General features: G+C 35.6%; 1 protein-coding gene across 1 annotated transcript in view; it reads left to right on the top strand.

The window, feature by feature from the left end:
- Window positions 1-24,042, top strand: part of PDS5B (PDS5 cohesin associated factor B) — a 164,107-nt gene that overhangs the window by 36,540 nt on the left and 103,525 nt on the right. Inside the window, exons 2-7 of the mRNA XM_068984336.1 lie at window positions 11,204-11,330; window positions 13,831-14,034; window positions 16,103-16,189; window positions 16,290-16,387; window positions 17,019-17,145; window positions 23,581-23,661. Coding sequence (XP_068840437.1) covers window positions 11,223-11,330; window positions 13,831-14,034; window positions 16,103-16,189; window positions 16,290-16,387; window positions 17,019-17,145; window positions 23,581-23,661 — 705 coding nt within the window. The 5' untranslated portion in view covers window positions 11,204-11,222. The remainder of the gene's footprint in view (window positions 1-11,203; window positions 11,331-13,830; window positions 14,035-16,102; window positions 16,190-16,289; window positions 16,388-17,018; window positions 17,146-23,580; window positions 23,662-24,042) is intronic.

The raw sequence follows: 24,042 nt of genomic DNA, 5'->3' as shown, positions 1-24,042 counted from the left end.
AAGGTTTTTTTGAGCCCACAGAAGATTGGTTTTTGTATCTGCTCAGATAATGGGATTTATGCCCTGGGAACTTTAAGGATGACTTTCAGGCTCAGCTTTCCTTCTTCTAGGTGGCGCAGTGCTGATAGAGGCGTTTACTCTCTGGCATCTGCACGTGCATACTGCTTACTGCCCAAGTGTCAGCATACTGTTCCTACGGGGTTGGACAGGTAGGGAGTATGGAAGTCATGGTCTAGCGGTTTTCCCCACTTTTCAATTTGATTCTGAATTTGGTAATAAGGAGTTCATGACCTGAGCCACAGTCAGCTCCTGGTCTTGTTTTTGTTGACTGTATAGAGCTTCTCCGTCTTTGGCTGCAAAGAATATAATCAACCTGATTTCGGTGTTGACCATCTGATGATGTCCATGTGTAGAGTCTTCTCTTGTGTTGTTGGAAGAGGGTGTTTGCTATGACCAGTGCATTTTCTTGGCAAAACTCTATTAGTCTTTGCCCTGCTTCATTCCGCGTTCCAAGGGCAAATTTTCCTGTTACTCCAGGTATTTGTTGACTTCCTACTTTTGCATTCCAGTCCCCTATAATGAAAAGGACATCTTTTTTGGGTGTTAGTTCTAAAAGGTCTTGTAAGAATGCTCAAACTACCGCACAATTGCACTCATCTCACATGCTAGTAAAGTAATGCTCAAAATTCTCCAAGCCAGACTTCAGCAATACGTGAACCGTGAACTCCCCAGTGTTCAAGCTGGTTTTAGAAAAGGCAGAGGAACCAGAGATCAAATTGCCAACATCCGCTGGATCATGGAAAAAGCAAGAGAGTTCCAGAAAAACATCTATTTCTGCTTTATTGAGTATGCCAAAGCCTTTGAGTGTGTGGATCACAATAAACTGTGGAAAATTCTGAAAGAGATGGGAATACCAGACCACCTGACCTGCCTCTTGAGAAACCTATATGCAGGTCAGGAAGCAACAGTTAGAACGGGACATGGAACAACAGACTGGTTCCAAATAGGAAAAGGAGTACGTCAAGGCTGTATATTGTCACCGTGCTTATTTAACTTCTATGCAGAGTACATCATGAGAAACGCTGGACTGGAAGGAACACAAGCTGGAATCAAGATTGCTGGGAGAAATATCAATCACCTGACATATGCAGATGACACCACCCTTATGGCAGAAAGTGAAGAGGAGCTAAAAAGCTTCTTGATGAAGGTGAAAGAGGAGAGCGAAAAAGTTGCCTTAAAGCTCAACATTCAGAAAACTGAGATCATGGCCTCTGGTCCCATCACTTCATGGGAAATAGATGGGGAAACAGTGTAAACAGTGTCAGACTTGATTTTTCTGGGCTCCAAAATCACTGCAGATGGTGACTTCAGCCATGAAATTAAAAGACGCTTATTCCTTGGAAGAAAAGTTATGACCAACCTAGATAGTATATTCAAAAGCAGAGACATTACTTTGCTGACTAAGGTCCGTCTAGTCAAGGCTATGGTTTTTCCAGTGGTCATGTATGGATGTGAGAGTTGGACTGTGAAGAAGGCTGAGTGCCAAAGAATTGATGCTTTTGAACTGTGGTGTTGGAGAAGACTCTTTGAGAGTCCCTTGGACTGCAAGGAGATCCAACCAGTCCATTCTGAAGGAGATCAGCTCTGGGATTTCTTTGGAAGGAATGATGCTAAAGCTGAAGCTCCAGTACTGTGGCCACCTCATGCAAAGAGTTGACTCATTGGAAAAGATACTGATGTTGGGAGGGATTGGGGGCAGGAGGAGAAGGGGACAACAGAGGATGAGATGGCTGGATGGCATCATGGACTCGATGGACGTGAGTCTGAGTGAACTCCTGGAGTTGGTGATGGACAGGGAGGCTTGGCGTGCTGCGATTCATGGGATCGCAGAGTCGGACATGACTGAGCGAGTGAACTGAACTGAAGGAACCCTTCCATACTGTTCTCCATAGTGATTGTACCGGATTACATTCCCACCAACAGTGCAGAAGGGTTCTCTTCTCTCCACACCCTCTCCAGCATTTGTTGTTTGTGAATTTTTTAGTGAACGCCATTTTATTGGTGTGAGGTGATAGCTCATTGTGGTTTTGATTTGTATTTCTCTATTATAGTGATGTTGAACATCTTTTCCTGTGCCTGCCTGTTGGCCATCTGTATGTCCTTTTTAGAGAAACGTCTGTTTAGGTCTTCTGCCCATTTTTTGAATGGGTTGTTTGTTTTGATGCTATTAAGTGTCATAAGCTGGTTGTAAATTTTTGGGACTGATCCTTTATGGTCACATCATTTGCAAATATTTTCTCCCAGTCTGTGGGTTGTCTTTGTTTTGCTTATTGTTGCCTTTCTTGTGCAAAAACTTCTGAGTTTAAGTATGTCCCATTTGTTTATTTTTGCTTTTATTTCCATTATTCTGGAAGACGGATTGCAAAAGACATTGCTGTGATTTATGTTAGAGAAATAACATAAATCTGGAGTGGGTAGCCTGTGCCTTTTCTAGTGGATCTTCCTGACCCAGAAATCGAACCGGGGTCTCCTGCATTGCAGGCGGATTCTTTACCAACTGAGCTATCAGGGGAGTCCATGTTAGAGAGTGTTCTGCCTATATTTTCCTTTAGGAGTTTTACAGTGTCCGTTCTCACATTTAGGTCTTTAATCCATTTTGAGCTTATTTTTATATACAGTGTTAAGAAATGATCTACTTTCATTTTTTTTTAACCTGTGGCTGTCCGGTTTTTCCAGCACCATTTGTTGCAGAGACTGTCTTTACAATATTGTGTGGTGTTGCCTCCTTTATCATAGATTCACTGACCGTAGGTGTGTTGGCTTATCCTGTTCTGTTGATTTATATTTTATTTTTGGAAACACACATATCTTGTCACAGATGCCCAGACTTGTCTTTTCTCACACTCAGCATGTCTTTGTGCTTCTGCTCATTGCTCCGTGTTTCCTCTGCCCTGAGTCCTCCCTTAGCCGCCTTGTCTGCCATGGCTTAAATTCCAATTCCCCGTGATATGTGGCTAACCGCTTTCCCTGCTGTCTCTGATAGAATGGATTGTTCCTTCATTTGTCTTTCCTTTAAAACATTGATTTTGTGTACAAGTGAATGATTTTTAGTCATTGCCCCCCAAACATCACTCGTGTCCCTTTGTAGTCAATTATTTCTCACCCCTAGCCAACTACTCTATGGCGTCTAATCCCTTGGATCTATTTGTCACTTTCACTGTATAATCGGATTTGGTTTAGGTCATACCTGAATGGTCCAGTGGTTTTCCCTGCTTTGTTCAACTTAAGTCTGAATTTGGTAATAAGAAGTTCATGATCTGAGCCACAGTTAGCTCCCAGTCTTGTTTTTGCTGACTATATAGGGCTTCTCCATCTTCGGCTACAAAGAATATAATCAATCTGATTTTGGTATTTACCATCTGTTGATGTCTATGTGTAGAGTCATCTCTTGTGTTGTTGGAAGAGGGTGTTTGCTATGACCAGTGCGTTCTCTTGGCAAAACTCTATTAGCCTTTGCCCGGCTTCATTTTGTACTCCAGGGCCAAACTTGCCTGTTATTCCAGGTATCTCTTGACTTCCTGCTTTTGCATTCCAGTCCCCTATATAAAAAGAACATCTTTTTTTGGTGTTAGTTCTAGAAAGTCTTGTAGGTCATCACAGAACCTTTCAACTTTAGTGTCTTTGGCATTAGTGATTGAGGCATAGACTTGGATTACTGTAATATTGAATGGTTTGCCTTGGAAACGAAGAGGGGTCATGCTGTCATTTTTGAGATTGCATCCAAGCACTGCATTTCAGACTCTTGTTGACTGTGATGGTCACTCCATTTCTTCTAAGGGGTTCTTGCCCACAGTATTAGATATAATGGTCATCTGAATTAAATTCACCCATTATGGTCCATTTTAGCTCACTGATTCCTAAAATGTTGATGTTCACTCTTGCCATCTCATCTCCTGTTTGACTACTTCCAATTTACCTTGATTCATGGACCTAAGATTCCATGGGGAAGAGAATACGTTTGACAATACCTAAATAGAAATGTTAGGTGGGCAGTGGTAAATGTGGATTGGAGTTCAGAAGAGAGCTCTTGGTGGCGTATTTTGGAGTGACTTTAAGAAAGCTTGGGGCAGAAGCCTTGGGAGAAAAACATGTAGACCAAGAAGTGAATAGAGGAAATAGAATTAAGCCTTGGTGAATTAATATTTAGAGGTTGGATAGAAGAAAAGGAAACAAAGTAGACAGCTACTAGTAATAGGAGGAAAATCAGGAAAAGGTAAAATGTAGTAGAAAACAAAGGAAAGGAGTGTTTCAGAAAGGAGTCTGCTCTCCACTGTGTGTCCTAAACCGCTCAGATCAATAAAATTAGGATTGGAAAAGTGTTTTCTTTGGCAATGTGGAGGGCAGTGATGACTTTTAGTTAGCTATTATTGCATAACAAATCACCTCAAAACTTAATGACTTTAATCACCCAACATTTCTCGCAGTTCTCCAGGTTGGCAGCTTGAGTTTGGCTTAATTGGGTAGTTCTGCTGATCTGGGTCAGCCTTAGCTGATTGACCTGGGCTTGCTTATACATCTACAGGTGTGTGTCTGTGATCACCCAAAAGTTTGTCTGGGACTGACTGGCTTCCTTCATGATGGTCATACTTGGTATAACTGAGATCTCTCTCTGTGTATGTCTCAGTTTACAGTGGGATAACTTCCGTGCGTGTGCTCTTCTTAGGAGGAGTTTCAAGAATGCAAGTCAATAAATTCCAAAACACAAGCACTTTTTAAGCTTGCCAGTGTCCTAGTTGACCAAAGTCATAAGACCATCTCAAATTCAAGTGCTGGAAAAACTCTTCTTGATGAGAGGAGCCACAAAATCACATTGCAAGGCTGTAGATAGAGGGAAGAGAAAAATCTGTTGTCATTTTTGAAGTCAGCCTCAGTGATTATGGCAAAAGCAGTATTGCTGGTGTTGGAGGATGCTGGAAACAGGATTGGGTTAGTATGATAAGCAAATGGGAACTGAGGAAGTGCAGATTACTTTTTGGAAAGCTTGGCTGTGAAGGTGATTTGAGAGAGAAGACAGTAGCTAGAGGCATGTAGGAAGTAAACAGGCATGTTGTACTTTCTTTTCTTTCCCTTTGTGCCTGAATTTCTTTCCGCACAGGAACCGAGTGCTTACGCTGAACACTGAGGGGAAGGATCTAGTAGACACAGGGTACAGATGCTGAGCAAGAAGAGAGAACAGATGAAGTGAAAGGCTCTGAGAAGCCTGTAGAGGATGGGATTCTGTGCACTTGTAAAGGAATTCGTTTTCAACGTGAAGAGGGTTACATAGTTTCTAGTTAACAGAAGGGAAGGAGGGGCTTGGTCCACTTGTAGTGTTGGGTTGGCCAGTAGTTCATTCTGGTTTCTGTAAGATTGTATGGAAAAACCCGAACAAAATTTTTGGCCAGTCACAGCAGATTTAGTAATGGGAAACTGGGAGAGCTGCTGTGTGACAGAACTTCTGTTTTCTCAGTGAAGTAGAGGCTGTCTGCTGAGAGTGGGAGTTATAATAAGAATGTGTGCTTGAGGTTTGTGAACAGAGAAGCTGCATAATCTTATCCCCTCAGTGAATGGGACATTGAACTGACCACCGGCTGGGAAGTTTTGTTGTTGTTAGTCGCTTAGTTGTCTCCAGCTCTTGTGACCCGATGGACTGTAATACCAATCATTTAATAAATGAGAGATATTACCATTATTAATATAAAATGCTACTTTAAAGGGATTTTTCAGAACACTTTGTTATGAGTTAGAAAGTGGTGCTAGTTGAGATGATCTCAACTAGCTTTTAATTCTACTTACATGATGGTCCTTGAAAAGAATGTAGGCAGGAGAGTAGCCGTGTGTTTAATCATTTATAAATAAACATTACCAAAAATAAGAACAAAATGGGTCTTTCTAAAATGACTTCCTGAAGCATTTAATATTACTTTGTATTAACAAAACAGAAGAATAACTATTAAATATACTTAATTTGAATTAATAAAGATGATTCAGTCTGAATGGTTGGGTTAGTGGTAACATTTGTATGGAAAAAAAAACTTTGTTTTAATAGTTGGGAAGTATGTAAATGTAGCCCTAAGGTTATCTAGTTAAAGGAGAATAACGTAATTTATTTTGTCTCTTTTCTTTTAGAACACACTCTTATTATTTTTTCAGTTATCTCTGGCCAAAAAGAAACCCTTCTTACTCTAACTATGTACTGGAAGGGTTGTATTGATATTTATGGAGGGCACCATCTGCTGGTTATAAGAGGTACCGGTTGTAGGAAGCCTACCTTTTACAGTTGTCAGACTTAACAAAATCTTGTTTTCTTTCCAACTCCACCTTAAACCTGGAGTAAAGTCCCAGAAGGAAAAGCAACTTTTAACAACAATGGGAAGTAGAGATTCTGGTAGTGACTAGATCTGATTTCTGTGACTCTGATAAACTTGTTGCTACATACTGGGTGTTTAAGGAAAATTATTATGAAAATGACAGATACCTGTTTTTATTTCTTCCCAGATCAGTTTACCAGTGACTGTTGCTATTGCTCTCACCCTTGTGGTTTAATCCAGTGAATGCTGTGCTCTTTTTTTCCATTCATTGAAAAGACCTTAATATTTTTACTTCAGTCTTTATTGTATCTTGTGAACATTTATTTACATCTAGAGTAGAATGATGATTTCATTGATTTTTTTTTTCCTTTCTAGGATTGTTAGTATGATTTTTTAAATTATCAATATGTTTCTTTTAATTAATGACCATTTTCTTAGAACGTACTCACTGGTTGTATAAACTCTTTAGTAGTAGAATAGTTTGCATTTTATTGTTCATTCTGTATACAAAACTGTAGGTTTTATAACAACATGTATATAATGGTATTTGAAATTAATATATACATATATGTGTGTGGTGTTTAAGTCCCTCAGTGGTGCCCAACTCTTTGCAGCCCAGTGGACTGTGTAGCCTGCCAGGCTCCTCTGTCCATGGGATTTTTCAGGCAAGAATACTGGAGTGGGTTGCCATGCCCTCCTCCAGGGGATCTTCCCAGCCCAGAGATCGAACCTGCATCTCCTGCATTGGCAGGCAGATTCTTTACTACTGAGCCACTTGGGAAGTCCGTATACATATGTACTCTATAATACATTTATATACAGTGTATAAATGGACTCTGACACAGGTCGGTTTTTATATAAATAAGTTACTACTTTCTTATTTTCAGTTCATTTGCTCTATCATAATGTATACTATTGAAATTCAGCACAAAATGAATGTCAAATAATTTCTTTGACACTATTTCAGAGGAGCAGCTGTGTGTCAATGTATCTTTTCCCTTTGACTTCCCATAACAGTTGAATAGCCTATTTCTTTACTATAACCTTCCTTTCTTCTTCTGTATTGCTCTCCTTCTTCTCTTTCTCCTTTTCACCTTTTTTCTCTTACATTATTATTTGGTGTTCATTCCTGTTGTTGTCTGGGAAGTACATAAAGAGATCAGTTTACCAAGTCCAAGGGCCTGGGGTTATCTTGAAAGAGTGATGTGTATTTCCAAAGTCACTAACACTATATAGCATCTCTCTATCTTCAAACTTTTTTTTTTCCCCCTAGTTAAAAAGCAATATTTTTCTCTCTTTTTTGACCCTCTTCTGTTTTCTTTCCTCACCCCCACATCAATACAGATATTTCTTAGAGTTTAGTCTCTGTATTTCAGCTCACCATACACATTTTCTTTATTGATTCTGTAAGCCCCCAAAGTGTAAGCTATATGTGGTTCTAAAGTATTTTCTTTCATTGACTTTTCTCTAGAACTTCAGCTTAACATCTCCAGTTGCCTTGTATTCCAAACTTAATTTTTCCAAAGACTTGACTTCTCACTGGTTTTTTCCTATCTCTGTTATGATGAGGGCAATTATTTTATGTGTTACCATTGTATCCTTAGTGCCTAGAGAACTGCTGTCACACCAAGTAAGTTCTCAGTAGATATTTAAATGGTTGGCTTTCTAGGAACAAAGGCTTTGAATCTTGCAATCATCTTCTACTTCTCTCAAGTAAGTAAGCATTCATAGTCTTTGCATCAGTTTTCTTATTTTTAGTCATTCCCTGCAGTCTGTATTTATTAATTCTTTTTGGAATTTTGTAGCAGTTTCCTGTTTTTACTGTATTTGATTTCTCCTCTGCCTAGTCTGTACTTCCTATTGGAGCCACTGTCTCTTAAAATAGTTCTGGTCATTGATTCAGCAAGTATTTCTTGAGCACCTACTTTGTTCTAAGGATGCCTAAAATGATGCATACAATCTTTGTTCTAAAGGACATCAACCCTGAATATTGATTGGAAGGACTGATACTGAAGCCCCAATATTTTGGCCACCTGATGCAAAGAGCTGACTCATTGGAAAAGACCCTGATGCTGGGAAAGATTGAGGGCAGGAGAAGAGGGTGACAGAGGGTGAGATGGTTGGATGGCATCACTGACTCAATGGTCGTGACTTTGAGCAAACTCCTGGAGATAGTGAAGGACAGGGAAGCCTGGCGTGCTGCAGTTCATGGGGTCGCAAGGAGTCAGACATGACTTAGTGACTGAACAACAGATCTTGTTTTAAGGAGCGTATAGTCAAGTTGGGGAAACAGACAAATGAGTTTATTAAATGTGATGTGATTAAATGCTTATTATGATATGTTCACAGTTTTCCAAGCTCTAGGGGTCAGAGCCAAGCTCGGCCTAAGGAGGTTGGGAGAAGTTTAAACATAATCTTGAGAATTTAAGGTACATGGAGTTTGCTTATAGAGAGGGGCCAGTAAATTTATCTTTACTTTGAGGAAACAGCCCATGTGTATACTCACAGAAGTATTTCAAACCTCTACTCACAAAACCATTGCTTATGAAGCTGAAGTGCAAACTGCGAGACCTGCTGCTTTGTTATTCTCCCTTTCCTTCTTCGCTCCCATTTACTTCCTTCCACTTTTTCCTTTAGTCATGGCTTTAGACCAGTAACAGATTCTGAACTTTGTTCTCTGGGATTTATTCAGATTCTTTTCTCTGTCCTTTTGTTCTGTATGTTGTTAACACTTCACCCCCATCTACTTTCGACTTCTTTCAATCTTCTATTTTTCCAGGCTTGTTGTTTGTTATTTCTGTTGATAACTTTAGGATTTACTGTGATTTAATCATTTAGGGGGAATGTCTATTTCCTTTGTCAATTTTGAGACCTATCTTAACTCATGTGGCCCTATAGCCACTCTAGAATGTCATGCACATAATAGGTTCTTGATAAAGTTTTGATTGTACAGATGGAACCATGTCTACATTATTAAGCTGTAGTCTGTGATTATAATCATGTGTTTGTTGTTAAGGAAGATGAACAGCTTTTGCTTCTGTTGAGGCAAGGTAGAGAGACTTTCTTATATTCCAGGTTCTATGGAAAACTGGGAATCCTATCACATTTATATTTACCTTCCTGTAGAATGGTTTATCCTAGGCATTCAGTGAATATCTTCTTTGGTTGAAGGAACACAAACAGCTGTAGGTTTGATTCTTGGCTTTTCCTAACCCGAAGTTGTGAAGTTGTTTTCCTACATTATATTTTAAAATCCTTTCCAATTGCCCCAATATTTAGTTCATTAATCGACCTGAAATTCCTTTTGTGTATGGTGTGACATATGGGTACAGTGTCATCTTTTTCCATATAGATGAAAGTCTCAGAACATAAAAAATTTAAACAACTTTATTGAGATATAATTTATAGATCATAAAATTAATAAGATTGACCTATTTCAAGTGTATAGTTGAGTAATTTTTAGTAAATATCCTGAGATATGAAACTCACCATAGTCCAATTTTAGAATATTTTTATCAGTCCAATAAGATCCCTCATGCCGATTTATAATTAATCTGTCACTAAATTCTTTATAAGTTTTCATCTTGAGTTCTCAGCAGCATCTCTGTTACAGTGTTAAACAAGTGATGATAACAGGTATGTTTTTGTAGGTCCTGAAAATAGGTAAAACATTTTCAGAAGAGCATCAATAAGCATGATTTATGCTGTAAGGTATAGCATCTTACCTTTCTCGGATTCAGAAATCTTTCATATAATTCTTAGTTTGTTGAACTTTTTTCCTTATTTTCTTCTATAGTTGTGAATTGATGGTGAATTTTCTTCAAACATTATCTCTTAATTTTTTGAGATTATTACATGATTTTTCTTTTTTATTCTGTTAATATGGTGAATTCAACCTTGCATTTCTGGGATTAAACCCAGTTTTTTATCTGCAACTACATTTGGTTTCTAAGTATTTTTTTTCCTAGTATTTTATTTAAAAACTTTGTAAACAGAAAAGACCTATTGGTGGTTCTTTTCCCTTTGTCTTACTTTTCTCATCGGGTGTTAGTATCATGGTTATGCTAGTTAGCTGGATGAAATTGTTAGGTTGGTGAAAGAGTAACTGTGGTTTTGGACTGTGAATTTTAAATCACACAACTAGGCTCAAACACATCTTTATTAATCAAAATAGGAACCATTACAGTCAACACACTTTTGCTAATGAGAAATGAGTTGGTTTCTTCCTGTAGCATAAAAATCCGTGCTTTGGAATTCAGTGAACTCTTGGAAAGCATTATCTCTTTGGGGTTGGGGTAGTATTCTGCATTAATGTCAGGAAGGGTCTTTTGTTTGATGTTCTATCTTGACAGGAGTCTGTCCTCCTTTTCCCGTAAGATCACTGAAACTGAACTCTAGATTTGTCAGGGTTGGCAGATGGGCTCAGGGTGTAAGTAGATATAATGTTCCATTTACTTCTCTGGATTCCTGAATTCTCTTAGATTTTGGCCCAAGTAATTTTTAATACTGTTAAAAAAAAAAGCTGTGTGTGTATTATATATATGTATATATATAATTTTGTAGTATATATTATAAATATTATATTTTATATATGTAGGTAAGTATATAATTAAGTAAAATCATATTTTTTTGTAATTGAAGGATTAGTTCAAATAACTTAGCTTGTCACTAATGGAAATGAAAGTAAAAATAAAATTTTAAAATTTGGAGAAATGTTCAATAAAATGATTTTCATTAATTAAATAAATGAATTACTATAAATTAGGAAATAGTTACATTTTTTCATGTTTATTATGAATATTGTTAATGCTTTTTTTTTTTTTGGTTTGCATCTAATAGTTTTCTTGTTTTAGGGGTAAAAATATTTCCATCATGGCTCATTCAAAGACAAGGACCAATGATGGAAAAATTACCTATCCTCCTGGTGTCAAGGAAATCTCAGATAAAATATCTAAAGAAGAGATGGTGAGACGGTTGAAGGTGAGTAGAATTAGGTTATGTTCTTTGGGCATCCGTTTAGGATAAGTGGAGTTGGGGAGAGCACCTGTGGAAATCATATAGGGCTGTACCTTGGTAAGGCAGCTTTGTAAAGCACATCAGAGCAAAAAATATTTATTGGCCAAGACTAGTTAGCTGTAATTAGGAGCTAAGAAAGTGGAATAGGTAAAGAATTGTAGAATTTCCTTAGCTATTGTTAATTGGAGCATAGTTGGAAAGGTGAAGCTTAGGATTTTTAGGGCCTCCTTTCCTGCTGAGTCGCTTCAGTTGTGTCTGACTCTTTGCGACCCCATAGATGGCAGCCCACCAGGCTCTACTTGGGTATAAAAGACAAATCCCCAATACGCTTATACTCCTTATTATCTGTCAAAAGTTGTCTCCTCTCTCCAGTATCTCATTTATTTTATAAAAACAACCATTTTAATTTGATTTTTAATTCTTATTAAAAATTAAAAGATTTAATTCTTTCTACTGAGTATTAAGTCTACCTTTTACTTTCTTGTATTTTGAAATGAAGTTAAAGAGTTACTTTTAGCTCTTGGTTTCTGATGTGCAGCAGTGAGTCAAGATGGATGGCGAACTTGCATTCGTGAGGCAGTCACTGTATGGTTAAACTCTTCTTATTTGCTTGAATAATATTTCATCTTTCACCATCAGTGATGGTCTTCATGATTAAAATGGTTAGAAGAGCAGAGTGGCCAAGGAGATTATTAAGCTGATTAGTTCAGATGTTCTTTATTTTTAAGCATTTTTTTTCCCCTTCAGTGTTGTATCTGCCTACACATGTTGCCTGTTATTAATATTTACGTATATTCCAGTGTAGAAAGTTTGCCATAATTAATCACTGAAGGCCTAGGAGCCTTACAATACTACTTTATGTTGCATGATTGTTTTTATTAGAAGAAAAAAACTCCCTTGTATTATTATAAATTTCACATAAAATCGTAGTATTATAGCCTATGCATACAATACTGGAATGACAGGTATAAGGTGTTTATTATTCAAAGCAAAAGGCATCTTTGAGCAGATTAAGTTTACCAATATGTGGATCTTTTATCTAGTTGAGAGTGTGTATATTTTATTAGAAATGGCTAAGCTGCAAACTGTATATGGTATTTTTCATTTCTGAATATCTAGATTTTCTTGACCTTTTAAATTTTTAGAGAAAAAGTACGTTTATTTCCTCAGATTTGTTTATATTTCAGCAATGATATCATCCTTATTGTCTGCTAAGAAATCAGTGTTAAACACAGAGATAGATTCCACTTATAAGCTATTAGCATTTAGTGTCTTTTATGGATGTTATTTTCTCAGACATCTTTTTTAGTTTAAGGACTCCTAGAAGTATTCGTGAGTTTGTAACACCATTTGAGTTGTACACAGTATTGAGGAATTCCTGTTATCTGACCCTTGATTATTTTGGTGGCATGATTGCCAGTGTTCACATGCAGTGCTTGTAGTATCCATTCATTATTTTGTAGACATTTATGCCCAGCAATAATCTTCTTAGTTTTCTTTTTTTTCTTTCTAATTTACACTTCCCTCTGTTAAGTTTTATAAATCTTGCTAATATATAAGATGTTATTGTTTATGTAATTCCTAGAGTTTCCTGTAATATTTTATTCAAAATATACTTTCTCTCTCACTCTTGTGAAGAGATTCCAAGGAAAGAACGAGTTCCTTGCATGTAGCTTTCCCTTCCTCCCCCCATAATACACCTAAGTCCATCAAAGCATATATCTTAAAAGTAATAAAATTAAGAGGTTAGGAGAGTAGCCCTGGACATTATACCCTTAAATTAATGTAGTGCCAGTCTGGAAGGATTGGTGTATGCCTGGTTCTGGATTCCGGTGTAGTAGAACTGAGGGTCTGTCCTGTGAGGAACACTGTTAGCCACAGCTGTTGTGAGAATTCAGTATGGCATTGGGCAGTTCATTACTCAGAAGTGTTCACTCTGCAGCTGGGTGGAGACCCATGTTGCCATGTGTCTCAGGGACCCAGTCCAGTCCTGCTTGTTGATTGGTATTTGTAGCACCACCTAGTGGATGCCACACGGTCACCTTTACATTGTCCCTGACAAGTTCGGCGGTTTGGTTAAGTCTCATGTGAAGTAGAAATAGTGCACGCTGAGACTTCACTGTGACTGCTAATACTGAAATTAGAGAAAGCTCTTAACAGAGTTCAAACTATGAGTTTTTCATGACTGTTGTTTCTGTTTCACTTCTTTTATGTAAGGGTTTGCCTTCCTCTGCTCACTCCATGCATGCTATTGAGTCTTACTAATGAACTGTCCACCTCCTGTTCTCTTGTACTATAGCACAGGAAGTGCTTCATTGGATGCTACAGATAGATACTTTTAGAGGAAACATGAAAGTGTATTTATTGAAAGTTAACCTTTGTAATTAATATGATTTTTATTTTCAGATGAATATATTTTTACATAGAGGATATCATTATTTGATTTCATTTTATTTTTATATAGATGGTTGTGAAAACTTTCATGGATATGGACCAGGACTCTGAAGAAGAAAAGGAGCTTTATTTAAACCTAGCCTTACATCTTGCTTCAGATTTTTTCCTCAAGCATCCTGATAAAGATGTTCGCTTACTGGTAGCCTGCTGCCTTGCTGATATTTTCCGGATTTATGCTCCTGAAGCTCCTTATACATCCCCTGATAAATTAAAGGCAAGTACTGATTCAAAGAACTACCAAGATTGACTGATACTTTATCTTTCTAACTGAAACGGGTATTAAAGAATTTAGATTATTTGTTTGGCGTCTTTGACATTAATTGCAGCAGTCGTTTGCTAAACTACTTTTGTTGTCTTTATTTTCTGTAGAATTTCCTCCCCCCATTAGTACTTAATTTTATAAAACAAGTTCTGATCTTCAGAATAAGAAGTTGATTAGTAAAGTGTATTTTATACTTGTTTTTTGGCCCCTCCGTGTGGGTTGTGGGATCATAGTCCCTTGACCAGGGATTGAACCTTGGCCATGGTAGTGAAAGTGCCAAGTCTTAACCACTGGATTGCCAGGGAATTTCCTATACTTTTAAAATTATGTCATCATTAGTGCTATCCCTTGGGGTACACTTCCTTTTCTTTTTTAAAAATTCATGTGAAGACCATGTGAATTTATAGGAATCCTAATTCATATAATGGAAGATGTGATGTGCATTATTCTGAAGAAAATACAATGGGCAAAATTTTAATGAAAGGTAGAAAACATACCTAGTACTTGATTATGGTAGTTTTAAGTAAAGGCTATGTCAATGAAATGATTTTTAAAAGATGGAAAAAGAAAGGGAATAACCTGGTTAATCCAGTGGATAAAAAGAATGAAAATAAGTATAACTGCAAAAAAATATTGAGTAAGGCAGGTTAGAAGAACATTAGAAAAACCAGCAATAATAAAAGATAACTGTGGAAACCATGGGTTAGAAAATGAGTCCATGGGAAGATTACTGAATATGAATTTTAAAAAAAGATAATTTAGATTTATTATATTTAACAAGTGTTTATGTTAGTTACCTGTCGGGAACTGGGTTTACCTTGGTGAAAAACAGCCCGAACTTGGGTCTATAGTCAGGGACTTGCATTTTAAAAACTGAAAATGAGAAACCTGCTCATTTGATCCAGTGAGCCAGAATTCCAGTAAGGGATGCCCTAACTGCTGTGGGCATGTTTGTCTTATATATCTCACAATGGGGGAAATAGGGAACAATATTTGTCATTTAAATGTAAACTGAATTATAAGATTTGAGAGTGCTCGGAGACTTAAAATAGATAATATGAGCTGGTCTGTGCAGTTGTGTACCCAGATGAATTGTGAACCTCTAATTTGAGGTACTTAATTGATTTAAGGAGTAGTTGTATTTAGTAATCATTTTTGAAGAGTGTACTTTTGATAGTATTTTTTTTGAAAAGCTATTTAGTAATCTGCATATTCTGTTTCTTCTCTTTTAAATAAGGTTTATCATTTTACTTATAAGGGAATTTTTTTTTTCTCTGTCTCTTTTTTTTGACAGGTTAGCATGCTTCCTTTATAGAATTTAGCTTTTATAATTTTAGCCTTTTCCAAACTTTCCAAAGACATCATCTCCATACAAATTTGACTCAAAAGTGATACTGAACCTATTTTACGCAGGTATAAAGGGATGTGTAATAAAAAGTCAAAAGCAAGAGATGGAAATAGATTGATAAATTGTAGGGAAAAACAAGTATTAATAATTATAATGACTGGGCAGGAAGCCTGGCAAGTTAACTTCTAAGGGTCTTTTTAAAATTTCTAAGTTTCTGCAGTCTATTTTCTTTCCACTTGGTGATTTTGTTTTGCAATTTTAAGTTTCCTAAACTGTGTTCTTTCTGTACAATTACCATATATAATGCCATTCTACAAACCTGATCAAATCAGCTTTCAGTCATTGCAACGGGTTTGTCCTAATAACAGCATAAGTTTTACTTTACTTGGTTTTCAGAGCTGTTGTTTTTAACTTACTGTAAGATGTTTTTCTTTCTCTACTTTTAGATCATGGTAAATGATTTACTGTCTTCCTTTAAAGGGGGTAAGAAATTTGGTGTTTTCATGATAACACACATTTAAAAAATTTGAGCCAAATGCAAGTTTTTTTTTCTGTTTTTAAACTGGTTCTTTACAGTTTTATCATGATAGATACTTATGAGTGCTGAATTATCTTTAGGAATTTAGTGGATGTTTTCATAATCTAAACAAAACCTTGTCCTTTTTTTTTAAGGATATATTTATGTTTATAACAAGGCAGTTGAAGGGACTAGAAGATACAAAGAGCCCACAATTCAATAGATATTTTTATTTACTTGAGGTAAGTAGTATGTTATATTTTAAGTGACATTTTAAAATGGTTTCTGTACATGTATATTTTTACTAATTAAAATTTTACCCTTTTCACCTCTTAATTTTAGAACATTGCTTGGGTCAAGTCATATAACATATGCTTTGAGTTGGAAGACAGCAATGAAATTTTTACCCAATTATACAGAACATTATTTTCAGTTATAAAGTAAGTTTACTAAGATTATAATCTTTTTTAAATATAAAGAATTTTTAGCTCATAGATGAATCTGCATAAACTGTTTTTATGATGAATATCAGAAGGCTAATATTTGTAACCTAAGAATTTATTAACATGATTTTTATAGATACGTTTTTAAAATAAATACAGCTAATTTTTTATTGTAGAGAATAATACAAGAGTGGCATTAGTTAACCTAGCTGATATAAAAATATTTTTATTATTTTTCTTTTGTTTAAATCACATATTCCTGACCCCTTAATTCCTGTGAATGATTTAGTTCTTTGTGTATTCCTTACAATCATCTATTAGAATTAACTTCAACAAAGCAGTTTGATGCTCTGAATTTAAGGCCAAACTAAATTTACATTTGATTTAATTACTTTTGATTGTGAGACTGATAAAAATTAGCAAACGTCATCTTGGAAATGTAGTTTAAAAAATATTTTGGATGCTACTGTAAGATTTTGGGGAGAAGGAAGCTTTAAATATATACAATTTTATTTAATTAATACCTTAATATCATTGTAAAATAAAGTGTGATGTTCCATGTTATGATTAAATCCTATAAATTTCAGGTATGCTTAAATTTAAATGAAATACCAATTTTGAATTTCAGCAATGGCCACAATCAGAAAGTTCATATGCATATGGTGGATCTCATGAGTTCTATTATTTGTGAAGGTGATACAGTATCTCAAGAGCTTTTGGATACAGTTTTGGTAAATCTGGTACCTGCTCATAAGGTAAGTAGCAAAATATACTTGAATATATATCTAAAACCTATCAACAGTAGTGTCCAGAATTTACTTATGTTTAAAATGCAGTTTATCCTGCTTTATTCTTAGTTTTGAAGACTTTTATTAATTAATGTTAATGGACATTAATTGTGTTCAGTAAAACATAACTGTGTGTATCACAAGAAACTGTGGAAAATTCTGAAAGAGATGGGAATACCAGACCACCTGACCTGCCTCTTGAGAAACCTGTATGCAGGTCAGGAAGCAACAGTTAGAACGGGACATGGAACAACAGACTGGTTCCAAATAGGATAAGGAGTATGTCAAGGCTGTATATTGTCACTCTGCTTATTTAACTTCTATGCAGAGTACATCATGAGAAATGCTGGACTGGAAGAAGCACAAGCTGGAATCAAGATTGTCAGGAGAAATATCAATAAGCTCAGATAGGCAGATGGTAAACCACCCTTGTGGCAGAAAGTGAAGAAGAACTAAAGAGCCTCTTGTTGAAAGTGAAAGAGGAGAGTGAAAAAGTTGGCTTAAAACTCAACATTCAGAAAATGAAGATCATTGCATCTGGTCCCATCACTTCATGGGAAATAGATGGGGAAGCAGTGGAAACAGTGGCTGACTTGATTTTTCTGGGCTCCAAAATCACTGCAGATGGTGATTGCAATCATGAAATTAAAAGACACTTACTCCTTGGAAGGAAAGTTGTGACCAACCTAGATAGCATAATCAAAAGCAGAGACATTACATTGTCAGCAAAGGTCTGTCTAGTCAAGGCTATGGTTTTTCCAGTGGTCATGTACAGACATGAGAGTTGGACTGTGAAGAAAGCTGAGTGCCAAAGAATTGATGCTTTTGAGCTGTGGTGTTGGAGAAGACCTTTGAGAGTCCCTTGGACTGCAGGGAGATCCAGCCAGTCCATCCTAAGGGAGATCAGTTCTGGGTGTTCATTGGAAGGACTGATGTTGAAGCTGAGATTCCAATACTTTGGCCACCTGATGTGAAGAGCTGACTCATTGAAAAAGACCCTGATGCTAGGAAAGATTGAGGGCAGGAGGAAAAGGGAACGACAGAGGATGAGATGGTTGGATGGCATCACTGACTCAATGGACATGGGTTTGGGTGGACTCTAGGAGTTGGTGATAGACAGAGAGGCCTGGCGTGCTGTGGTTCATAGGTTTGCAAAGAGTCGGACACAATTTACTGAACTGAAAACATGAAACACTTATTAGTCATTAATTAAATGGAAAGAAGAGATAATAGATTTAGTACATGTGATAAAATATCTATAATAACTCAGTTTTATATAGGATTATGTTTCAAGGAATATATTAATAGCTATTTAGAAATGGATTCAATCCCTGGGTTGAGAAGATCCCTGGAGAAGGAAGTGGGAACTCACTCCAGTATTCTTACCCGGAAATTTACAGAGGAATCTGGCAGGCTGCGATCCATGGAGTCGCAAAGAGTTGGACATGACTGAGCGACTAACACTTTCATTTTCTCTTCTTTGATTCTCTTATATATGTTGGGAGATACATTACCAATTAGGGCCTTGGGTAAAAATAGTGATTAGTATAGTTTGAAAGGAGGGGTGAAATTAAAAGAGAAGTCTTTACTAATTTGGAAAGAAGGAAATGTTGATGGCACTGGTATTTCCTGCCTGGGTAATATTAATCAAGTTGTGTGTGTATATGTGTTTGTTTTGTTCTTTGAAAATGACTAACACCCTAGTAAGCAGTGGAAATATGGTTCTGTGATTCACCAGTATAAAGGTCTTTGCAAACTTAAGACCTTTCTGGCAAAATATAATTTAAATTATAGCTATACAGCTTTCTCAGAAATATTGCCAGGGAAAAATGACCTCATAATCCAAAATTTCCAAACTTTTAAAATAGTCCCTGAATAGTGAAAAATCAGGCACTAACTAAAAATTCAGATAATATATTTATAAACTAAAAATGATAAATGCCTTTAACAGAATTAAATATAACAGTTTTATGTCTTAATGCCTATGAGTTTAAGAGTTAAAAAACATGATAGTGAGACATAGGAAAGGAGAAGGTGTAAGGTTAGGGGAAAGAAAAGTATAAATTAAAAATGGTCATTGAGATCAAAATCTTTATTGGATTGTAACAGACATTTAGAGAACTAGGGTATAGATCTGAGGATATTATACAAATACAGTGAGATAAGGAAAACAAAAGATTCTAATAGGTGAGAGAGAGACTGCAAAGGTCCAGTATATCTAAAAGTGATACAGAACACCAAATAAGAATGGAAAAAGAAATGATATGCAAGTATATATTTGCTTAACATTTTCTAGAATTGATGAGAAGCACAAATTTATGAGTGAGGTAACAAAGGAGTCATGATCAGAATATAAACAAAACCCAGTGCAGACACATCCTGGAGAAATTGTAGAATGCCGAAATAGAAATAATGTGTTCATACAAAGCATCCAGAGGGGTAAAGCATAGCCCTTACAAAGAATAAACCTTAAAGTGATGTCTGACTTCTCAGTAGCAAGGACAGATGCCAGAAGATAATGGACCTATATTTCACAAAGTGCTAAGATAAAATAACTGTACACAGACACAGCTGCTATCCAGTTTGAGTGAACTTAAGACATTAAATATACAACTTGTCAATATACCCTTCCTGAAGGAACTACTACTCTTCAAATACTTTAGAATACTGGAAATTGAAACTTGAAAGAAGTAAAATGTAAGTAATAGTGGTGAACAACGAAATGCTCTAAGTAAGAACTGATATAAAGCAAAAACAATAGTAGTAAAAGTTGTACTTATTAAAGGGATATTAACAAAATGGTCCTAAACCACTGGATAAAAATAGCATGTAAGATTGAATGACTTAATGGAGTCAGTGAGTGATATAATCCTGGTGATGATCAGGAGGATAGAGCTGTAAAAAAATTTACTTTGAACTTTAAGTGAAATACTTTTGTTAAAATTTTAAGGATTACAATGCAGGGAAGAATTAAAATAAATGTAAATGGACCAAATTTACTACTTCAGGTTGTCAGATTAGATTAAAAGTAATCCACCTGGTCATTGTTAATAAGAGATAACAACAAAAGTAATTTCACCAAAGGTGACACTAAAAGGATGGAAAAAGTATTTGCCAAGCACATACTAACTGAAGTAGCTTGTATTGATTTTGGGTAGTATAGTCTTCACTGGATAGAGAATGGTTTTATACAGTGATAAATTATAGTGCTAAAATGATATCTAACTTGCAATTACATAGGCTAAAAATATTAATATATAAAGCATATATTGAAAAATTATAAGGAGAAACTCACAGTTTGCTGGGCCATTTTAAAAACTTCCCAGTAATTATAAATCTAGTAGACCAGTGGTTCTTGAGGATTTTAAAACACACAGCTAACAATGCTGTAGCACTCATAATTAATCTGTCAAAAGAATAAACCATAACGGAAATTACTAGATATTTAGAAATGATAATTAAAATGATACATATTGAATCCTCTGGGATTCAAGTTAAATATTTTGAATACAACTTCATAGTTGTTTCCAGCTCAAAAAGTTATAAAACTGTTGTTAGAGTGTACAAATGGTAGAAGAAAGTAAACAATGAAGAATGGAAGTTAATCAAATGGAAAATACAGTGACATTTCAGAAAAACCTAAAGTTGGTAATTTAAGTCAAATCATGTCAAGTCAAAAAAAGGGAGATGGTATCAATAAACAGTTTTAGAATGAAATGAAGAACAGCAAACATTAAAAAGATCAGAAACAATTCCATGAACATTATTTTATGCTAACATATTTGGAATTGGTCAAATTTCTAGAAAATAGAACTTACCAATTTTTTCTCAAGAGAGAAAAATTTGAATAACCTTTAACCAGTAAAAAATTTAATTGGTTTTAGAAACTGTATCCATAAAACAATGGCCTTCCTGCCAAACAGCCATGACAATAATAATAGCAACAGCCACAGAACTCAAACCGAGCATAAAAGAACTTAAAACCCAGCACCAGCAGATTTCTATTAATCATTTAAGTGCCATGTAATCCTGATATTTAGAAAGCTTTTTCAGATTATAAAAAGGAAGGCATGTTCTACAGTTCACATTATGAGCAGAATTAATTTTCATAGGGAAACTAGACAAAACCAAGTGCAAGAAAGGAGGATAATTTAATTTAAAAATGGCAACCCATTCCAGTATTCTTGCCTGGAGAATCCTGTGGACAGAGAAGCCTGGAGGGGTGCTGTCCATAGGGTTGCACAGAGTCTGAAGCGACTTAGCCTGCATGTATGCATTGGAGAAGGAAATGGCAACCCACTCCAGTATTCTTGCCTGGAGAATTCCAGGGACAGAGGAGTCTGTTGGGGTCGCACAGAGTCGGACTTGACTGAAGCGACTTAGCAGCAGCAGCAGCAGCAGCATACTCATGTAAATCCAGTATAAAATAGCAATGGACAGTATCCAGAATGATACAAAGTAATATTGGTAATGAGCAAATTGATTTAATTTTAGGAATACAAAGATGGTTAATAGTAGGCTAAGATATTTGTGGAAATTAACAGAGCAAAGAGAAAAAATATCAATAGATCAATAAAGAAAACTATTTGCTAAAATTCAGTATAACTTATGATAAAGAATATTAGCATATTTTAAATAGAAAGTAATTTCTTTAACCTTATAAGGTTGTGTATGGTACTGCACTTAATGGTGAAATGATGAGGCATTCTCTTTGAAGTTAGGGATATTATAAAAATATCACTTCTACTCAGGAAAGAGACAAGTATGCTGTTTCTAATCGACATTAACTGGAGGTCTTAAGTTAGTGGAATAAAACAATACAAACAAAAGATAAAAAAGGATTAGAAAGAAGAAACAAAACTGAAATTATTTGCAGATGTTCTGACTGCTTGTACAGAAAAAAAAATGTACGAATTAGTTTCTAGAACAAGTAAATTCTGAAGTTGCTAGGTATAAGATCAATATATAAAAATCTGTTAGTGTAATCTGGAAAAAAATTTTATTTGTAGCTTTTAACAAAAACTTGAGCTACTTAGAAATTTAATAACACTGTACATGACCTTAGTGTTGAAAATTATTGCAGTTGATGGAAAAGTATAAAAGAACACTTCAATATGTTGCATGATTTGTTATGTTTATGTGATGGGAAACTCAGTATCATAATGATGTCGTTCCTCTGCATACTAATAGATAACCCAATCAAAATAGATACTGTGAATGTGTGTGTATGTTAGCATGTGTTTTTAGTTGGACAAATTGGTTTTTGAAAACGAGTAAGAAAGCGGGGACTTACCTTAACCTGATGTTAAGACATTGCTTCCATATGTCTCTTTGACTGTAAAATCAGGCAGTAATAGTAATACACCAAGGGACATATGGAAGTAATGGATACCTTACAAATAGATACATAGTTGTATAGAAACTTGAGAGTGTGGATATTACAGGGAACTCTCTGGAAGGAATAATGGACTTGAATGTCCATGTGGAAAATAATACAAGATTCTTATTTTACACCATGCATAAAAATAAAGTACAGGTAGAATCCAGATCTAAATATGAAAAGCCAGTGTTTAAAGTTTTATTCAGAACTATAAAACAACATTAACATCAGTGTAGAAAGAATTTTAAAAATGTAGAGAGAACACAAGCCAAGTAGTGGAGAGAGCACAAGCCAAATAGGAAAAGATTGATATATCTGGTTATATTAAAATGAAAACTTCTATGTCCTAAGGCACCATAAGCAATGTAAAAATGTTAACTATAAGGTATATTGTGCATATAATTGACAGATATTTAGTGGATAGAATTTATAGAGAAACTTCACAAATAAGAATAAGGCAAAAACAGCTCATTTGAAAAATGATAAAGGTAGTGTTTATAGAAAATTATTTCTTACATGTGCAAGAGCCATGTACAAGACAATTTAATGTCTGTGAATAGGAGAATGAGTAAATAAGCTGTAGTATGTGATAATGGGCTTCCCTGGTGGTTCAGACAGTAGAGTCCACCTGCAGTGCAAGAGAACCAGGTTCAATCCCTGGGTCAAGAAGATCCCCCTGGAGAAGGAAATGGCAACCCACTCCAGTATTCTTCCCTTGGAAATCCAATTAGAGGACCCTGGCGGGCTGCAGTCCATGGTGTTCCAAAGAGTCAGACATGGCTTAGTGACTAAGCATGCACATATTACGTATTAAAATACTAAACAGGGATCTTAAGATCTACCAGACTACTTAGTCTTCAGAGAAAAGTGTCTTTGCTGTGCTGTTTCCCTTTTATTCAAATTGAATTTTAGTTTTCTTATTCATTTATATACTTAAGAGTAGCCTTTTGAATACAGGTAACATTTCCTTTTTCATATTTAGTGATGTATAATATAGGTATTTTTTTCCCCTCCCCCCTCAGAATTTAAACAAGCAAGCATACGATTTGGCGAAGGCTTTACTGAAGAGGACAGCTCAAGCTATTGAACCATATATTACGAATGTAAGTCTTCCTTGTCCAATTGGTTGTCAGAAAGATTAGCCAAAATTTTAAAGACTGCTCTAAGCAGAGTTTTGGCAAGTAGTACATACTTTAAGATTTTTATTGTTTTAATCATTAAGTGTATTTTCTTTCTCATTTAAAATTATTACTGGTTAATATTTTCTAGATTACCTCTATCTTTTGTTCATTTCCTTCTTTCAAATTACGTTGTAACTAAAACAGTTTTTATTTTGGTTAGCAAAGTACACTGTTTTTATTGTTGGAAATTGAGTTAAATGTAATTAGATAAATCATGTGGAACTTTTCATTATTCAGAGAAGTTGCTTACAGCTTTTTGGAAATTAAATTGATTTGTACAACAAGAAGATATGAACTAATATC

The sequence above is a fragment of the Capricornis sumatraensis genome, chromosome 12 (assembly GCF_032405125.1).
Source record: "Capricornis sumatraensis isolate serow.1 chromosome 12, serow.2, whole genome shotgun sequence".
NCBI lineage: Eukaryota > Metazoa > Chordata > Mammalia > Artiodactyla > Bovidae > Capricornis > Capricornis sumatraensis.
The sequence above is the reverse complement of the archived record's forward strand: the minus strand, read 5'-3'. Positions and strand labels throughout refer to the sequence as shown.